We start from the raw sequence: 7,627 nt of genomic DNA, 5'->3' as shown, positions 1-7,627 counted from the left end.
CAAATGGACTCAGGCATGTATTTCTTGCCAGACTACAAAAGTACATTGCCATACCTAATCCACTCCAGGCAACTTTTCTGTACCTGACACTCGATTTTCACATGTCCACCTGGATATTGTAGGTCCACTGCCACCTTCCGCTGGTCATCGCTATATGTTCACCATGGTAAACCGTTTTACATGTTGGCCAGCAGCAATCTCTTTGCACGACATTTCAACAGAAGTCGTAGTCTGCGCATTTGTAGAGAACTGGATCTCTAACTTTGGTTACCACCGACAGAGATTCTCAGTTTACATCACACACCTTCTGAGAACTTTGCAAATCTTTCGGAATTTCCCACATTGCAACCACCGCCCATCATCCTTCTGCTAATGGTATGGTAGAACGTTTTCATCATCGACTAAAAGCTGCACTAGCTGCTCAGCCCGAACTGCATCGCTGGAGTGAACATTTACCGCTCGTTCTTCTAGGACTCCAGTCTATTATTAAAGAAGACTTGAACGCTACACCAGCAGAGATGGTTTTTGGAACCACTCTTCGCCTTCCTGGGGAATTTTTCACAGTCGACAGGTCTATACCTGCAACCGCCTCCGGTTATGCTGACTGGTTAAAACTCGCAATGTCTCGAGTGATGTATACACCACCATGCTCGGTCACTTCCAAACCATATTACCCACCTAATCTCCATTCATGCAAGTATGTCTTCGTCCGCATTGACTCGATACGACAACCTCTCCAGCCACTCTACGATGGACCATATCTCATTTTAGAACGTTTTGAGAAGTATTTCGTCATCGATCGCAATGGTAAGCATGACACGATCACCATAGATCGCGTAAAACCCGCCTTCTTAGAAAGCTCGTATGATTCTAATTTTCCTTCTGCCAGTTTTTCAGATTCAGAACCAGTAATCATATCTAACTCTTACCCGATCATCACACCAGATTCAGACGTTGTCATTACGCCTGCTGCTTCCACACCACATAATGAACCAGACATACACTCCCCAGACCCTGAACCTGCACCTACACCTGCAACTTGCACGACTTGAAGTGGTCGTCATGTAGTATTTCCACGCAAATACGCAGACTTCGACATCCCTTAAAAAGATTTTTTTTTTCTCTCTTTCCTCTTCATTCCAATACTCTTGATCCACATACATCTGCACGCTCTTTTCCATTTTTCTTTCCTTTTAGCTTCCAGCTATCTGGGGGGGAATATTATAGTGAGCCATTTAGACCTGCCAAACTTGCTTTGTCTGCATCAAACACACAGACACAAGCTGTGTGCAGTAGCACACACGCATGGAGCGGAGTGCGCACAGGCGCCACACGGCTTCCGGTGACCTTTGACAAACCTTCCGTTTACCTCCTTTTTCTCTCTCTTTATCGTTGGATGCCAAGCAATGTATAAACTTTGTTCTGTTTTAAATAAATAATGTAATTTTATATATATACTGATATAATGGCTTTCTTTATTGCTAAGTCGTGAACATGCTTTATATAACCTCGCAACAGATTTAAGACTGTTGAATGCACTGTATATCCGTTTGTGGTCTGTAAGAAGTAATACTTGACGCCCCTCTATAAGGTGGCAGAAATGCACCACAGACAAATATGCCACCAACAGCTCATGATCAAAAGTGGACTATCTAGTCTGTGCTGCAGTTAGTTTCTTTGAAAAGAATCCTATTACTATTGGATTTCCATTTATGACCTGATGCAAGGCAACACCTACTGTGTCTGTATCTTTCTTGTGAGAATGTTCATTATCACTGAAAATTAAAATATCGTTTATGTATATAAAAACACATGACCTGATGCAAGGCAACACCTACTGTGTCTGTATCTTTCTTGTGAGAATATTCATTATCACTGAAAATTAAAATATCGTTTATGTATATAAAAACACATGACCTGATGCAAGGCAACACCTACTGTGTCTGTATCTTTCTTGTGAGAATGTTCATTATCACTGAAAATTAAAATATCGTTTATGTATATAAAAACACATGACCTGATGCAAGGCAACACCTACTGTGTCTGTATCTTTCTTGTGAGAATGTTCATTATCACTGAAAATTAAAATATCGTTTATGTATATAAAAACACATGACCTGATGCAAGGCAACACCTACTGTGTCTGTATCTTTCTTGTGAGAATGTTCATTATCACTGAAAATTAAAATATCGTTTATGTATATAAAAACACATGACCTGATGCAAGGCAACATCTACTGTGTCTGTATCTTTCTTGTGAGAATGTTCATTATCACTGAAAATTAAAATATCGTTTATGTATATAAAAACACATGACCTGATGCAAGGCAACACCTACTGTGTCTGTATCTTTCTTGTGAGAATGTTCATTATCACTGAAAATTTAAATATCGTTTATGTATATAAAAACACATGACCTGATGCAAGGCAACACCTACTGTGTCTGTATCTTTCTTGTGAGAATGTTCATTATCACTGAAAATTAAAATATCGTTTATGTATATAAAAACACATGACCTGATGCAAGGCAACACCTACTGTGTCTGTATCTTTCTTGTGAGAATGTTCATTATCACTGAAAATTAAAATATCGTTTATGTATATAAAAACACATGACCTGATGCAAGGCAACACCTACTGTGTCTGTATCTTTCTTGTGAGAATGTTCATTATCACTGAAAATTTAAATATCGTTTATGTATATAAAAACACATGACCTGATGCAAGGCAACACCTACTGTGTCTGTATCTTTCTTGTGAGAATGTTCATTATCACTGAAAATTAAAATATCGTTTATGTATATAAAAACACATGACCTGATGCAAGGCAACACCTACTGTGTCTGTATCTTTCTTGTGAGAATGTTCATTATCACTGAAAATTAAAATATCGTTTATGTATATAAAAACACATGACCTGATGCAAGGCAACACCTACTGTGTCTGTATCTTTCTTGTGAGAATGTTCATTATCACTGAAAATTTAAATATCGTTTATGTATATAAAAACACATGACCTGATGCAAGGCAACACCTACTGTGTCTGTATCTTTCTTGTGAGAATGTTCATTATCACTGAAAATTAAAATATCGTTTATGTATATAAAAACACATGACCTGATGCAAGGCAACACCTACTGTGTCTGTATCTTTCTTGTGAGAATGTTCATTATCACTGAAAATTTAAATATCGTTTATGTATATAAAAACACATGACCTGATGCAAGGCAACACCTACTGTGTCTGTATCTTTCTTGTGAGAATGTTCATTATCACTGAAAATTAAAATATCGTTTATGTATATAAAAACACATGACCTGATGCAAGGCAACACCTACTGTGTCTGTATCTTTCTTGTGAGAATGTTCATTATCACTGAAAATTAAAATATCGTTTATGTATATAAAAACACATGACCTGATGCAAGGCAACACCTACTGTGTCTGTATCTTTCTTGTGAGAATGTTCATTATCACTGAAAATTAAAATATCGTTTATGTATATAAAAACACATGACCTGATGCAAGGCAACACCTACTGTGTCTGTATCTTTCTTGTGAGAATGTTCATTATCACTGAAAATTTAAATATCGTTTATGTATATAAAAACACATGACCTGATGCAAGGCAACACCTACTGTGTCTGTATCTTTCTTGTGAGAATGTTCATTATCACTGAAAATTAAAATATCGTTTATGTATATAAAAACACATGACCTGATGCAAGGCAACACCTACTGTGTCTGTATCTTTCTTGTGAGAATGTTCATTATCACTGAAAATTTAAATATCGTTTATGTATATAAAAACACATGACCTGATGCAAGGCAACACCTACTGTGTCTGTATCTTTCTTGTGAGAATGTTCATTATCACTGAAAATTAAAATATCGTTTATGTATATAAAAACACATGACCTGATGCAAGGCAACACCTACTGTGTCTGTATCTTTCTTGTGAGAATGTTCATTATCACTGAAAATTAAAATATCGTTTATGTATATAAAAACACATGACCTGATGCAAGGCAACACCTACTGTGTCTGTATCTTTCTTGTGAGAATGTTCATTATCACTGAAAATTAAAATATCGTTTATGTATATAAAAACACATGACCTGATGCAAGGCAACACCTACTGTGTCTGTATCTTTCTTGTGAGAATGTTCATTATCACTGAAAATTAAAATATCGTTTATGTATATAAAAACACATGACCTGATGCAAGGCAACACCTACTGTGTCTGTATCTTTCTTGTGAGAATGTTCATTATCACTGAAAATTAAAATATCGTTTATGTATATAAAAACACATGACCTGATGCAAGGCAACACCTACTGTGTCTGTATCTTTCTTGTGAGAATGTTCATTATTACTGAAAATTAAAATATCGTTTATGTGTATAAAAACACATGACCTGATGCAAGGCAACACCTACTGCATATTTGCTGCTGTCTGTGACCAGTTGATATTGCGTACAAGCTGGTTGGGGATGCGATAATTCTGTTAGTTTTATAATATTAGAGAAGGATTGTGTTTCTAAATTATTTAAAGTAATCAATCCTTTCGGTGTTAGTCGCATTCTCTCAGATAAAGGCAAAACTAACTTTGCAAATCCTGGTATTAATTTTCTGTAAAATCCTACCAAGAAATCTGCATAGGCTTTTAGCATCTTTAGGGCACGGGAAAGATTTTACTTCCTTTTCTTTATTTGCAGTTGGTGTAATTCCCTTTGAGTTAATTTTAAAGCCTAAGAAGTCAAGGGCAGTTATGTTGAAAATCGATTTGGGTGTTGAGATTTTTAAGTTATTTTCTTGTAAGATCCTAAAAACTGTGTATTTTTCTTGTGAGAATGTTCATTATCACTGAAAATTAAAATATCGTCTATGTATATAAAAACACGGTCCATATCCCTAAAAATTTTGTCCATGTATCTTTGAAATGTTGCCACAGCATTTTTTAATCCAAACGGCATAAATTCATAATGAAAAAGGCTCATTGGAGAAATAATAGTTGTTTTGGGAATATTGTCTTAGTGTATTTTGATTTGATGGTATGCTGAAATTAAATCTATTTTAGAAAATTGTTGTTTATTTGCAAGTTTCGTGACAAACAAATCTATATTAGGTATGGGGTATCTATCACATTTGGTTATACTATGTAATGTACAGTAATTGCCACAACAACGGTATCCTCCGCTTTGCTTGACCATTCACTAGCTGATGGAATTGCCACACCTTCATTTAGGAGTTTCTTAAATTCCTCTTCAGTCGTTTTTAATTTTTTAGCAGGTAATTGTTGATGCAATTTTATTTTTTATCGATATAGTCGCCTTCAGCAATGCAAAGGGAGGTGGGAGGTCAGCAATCTTGGTTAGCCTATGACTTTCATGTTACCCCTTCCCTTCTCTTTTGCCCCCCCCACCCCGTGTCATCCAGCAGTTATATGAACTGAAGGGCCTTTCTGTGGACGGTTATGTGTGTGTGTGTGTGTGTGTGTGTGTGTGTGTGTGTGTGTGTGTGTGTGTGTGTGTGTGTCTCTCTCTCTCTCTCTCTTCTCTCACCCTGTCTCTCTCTCTATCCCTTTCGCTCGCAGGATAGTTGCCATGTGTTGATCTTTGAAAAGTGGAAGAAGCTTGTTAGTGATTAGCTGTTCCGGAAACAGTTCCAGAAACCTTTTTTTTGCACGTTCTTTGAATCAGTTCCAGATTTATATATTAATGAATTAATCCTAACCAAATAAAAAAGTTCAATACAAACACAATATCAAAAAAAAATCATTTGATTTGATCAAGTAGTCTTTTTTTTACAGAGGAAAATCAAATGTTAATGAGATCGATTGTGTCATGTCCATCTTGCATATTTTGTGGACAAGGAGATAACTCCAATCCAGGGGAAATAATTCCGATCACCGCTTAAAGTTTGTCAAAATTTGACAAGATTATTTTGAACCGTAGGCAGAAAAAATATTTAGATAAATATTTTAGTTTTTTCACTTATTTTACAGAGTGTCTCTGTCCTTTTTAATCCTTTTTTCATTTTGTCCTTTTGCGAATAGTTTCATTAATTTCCACAGAAAGGCTTGACTGGCGTCTCAAAAGAGACTATGGCAGACCTCCTGTGAGACCATGAGATCTCTGCTCAGTATATATGCCACAGGAGTTATGCCATGTGGGATATTCTCTTTCCTAATCAAGAAGATGCCGAGAAATTGTCCAGGGCCGACTTGAAATGGAAAAATATGTCTCAAGCTGGAGTATGTCAGCCGATGATGTACTGTCCTCGGTGTCCCCTGTTATATCAATGCAAAGCAAATAGGTGCTGTCTTTAGTCAGTACGGAGATGTCGAATCAGTTATCCCAGTCCATGGTCTCTGTAACCTGTTGGTAGAAGATTACACTTTAAAGACGAGACTTGACCGGGATGGCTTTAATAAAATCACGCCATTGCTCAGGTGTGATAACTGGACAATCAGCATTATTGTTGAGGGCAGGAAGCCCCATTGCTGGCATTGCCAGCAGCAGAGACATATGTCTAAGGACTGCCCGAAGAAGAACCACTCAAAAGCCCTTGCAGTTCCAACCCCGGGCGGAAAGACAACATCTGCAGCTCTCCAAAAACAACCAGCAACGATAGCAGCTTCAATATCAACTAACAAGGAGGGCTGGAACACAGATACCAAAAGCACTTTTAGCTCCAGCCAAGTCCCCCAGCAAGAAGTCCTTAACCAAGAAGTCCCCCTCCAAAGAGATGCAACCCCCATGGCTTTCTAAGACTACTAAGATACCCACCAAAGAGCCAAATCTAAAAAGAAAGCTATCACCCCTCTCCCTCCCCGGCATTAGACTCAGAAGGGGATCAATGTATGATAACCGAGCAGATGGTGGAAGAAGCCAGCAAAGCCAACAAGAAAGTAAAGGAGGCTGGGTCCCATTCCCCCTCCCCCCAAAGAAGGATAAGACTCAGATCCCTCAACCACAACCTCAAACCTCTACTTCTGAGCATAGCACCCTTTTCTTTACTCCCCCCATCAAAACAAAGGAGAACAATGGCTCCTTCACTACAAGCAATGCTTCTCCGCCTTCTATTAGGACAAAAAACTTGTAAACTCCCCTTCCTACAGGGGATAGAATCTGCGAGGTAGACCCCCAGCATGCCATAGCAGATATCACTGCTCAACAAAGAGGCATTATCAAATCACTGCAACTTTTTACTCAGGCTTGGGGATTAGATGTCACCAATCCCAAGAACTTTACAGATGCCCCCCCCCCTCCCCCAGTAACAACTTTTGTGCTCAAAGGAAAAGAGGGCTGCCGAAAACCCTTTGGGAGAGGGGTGATCCTGAGGCTGAAATTGATGAAAGAGGGGCATAACTCTCTGACCCAGCTAAAACTCTGTTGTGAGGAAAGGGTCCCTATATTCATCCACCCGTCATTCTATGGGGCCCTCAAACTAATTTTTTCTTTGGATGTCAGAGGTATTACCCGAGTCAGATGAGTTTTGTCTGACCTGCTTCTGTCAGTGTCGGCCAATCTTTCAATATCCTGACAGATCAGTGATTGACACTGATTAAGTAGAATGGCCACATGCTTGAACTTGGGTAGTTTAAATATGGCAGGCATAAGGTG

General features: G+C 38.2%; 1 protein-coding gene across 1 annotated transcript; it reads left to right on the top strand.

The window, feature by feature from the left end:
• The first annotated feature begins 377 nt into the window (after positions 1-377).
• On the top strand, positions 378-1,052 carry LOC145284606 (uncharacterized). Its single transcript, XM_080133515.1, has one exon. It carries the CDS (start codon positions 378-380, stop codon positions 1,050-1,052), a length of 675 nt encoding a protein of 224 aa, XP_079989641.1.
• The last annotated feature ends 6,575 nt before the right edge of the window (positions 1,053-7,627 follow it).

Source organism: Euprymna scolopes, chromosome 9 (genome assembly GCF_053919585.1).
Source record: "Euprymna scolopes isolate OS-2025 chromosome 9, ASM5391958v1, whole genome shotgun sequence".
Classification (NCBI taxonomy): Eukaryota; Metazoa; Mollusca; class Cephalopoda; order Sepiida; family Sepiolidae; genus Euprymna; species Euprymna scolopes.
The sequence above is the reverse complement of the archived record's forward strand: the minus strand, read 5'-3'. Positions and strand labels throughout refer to the sequence as shown.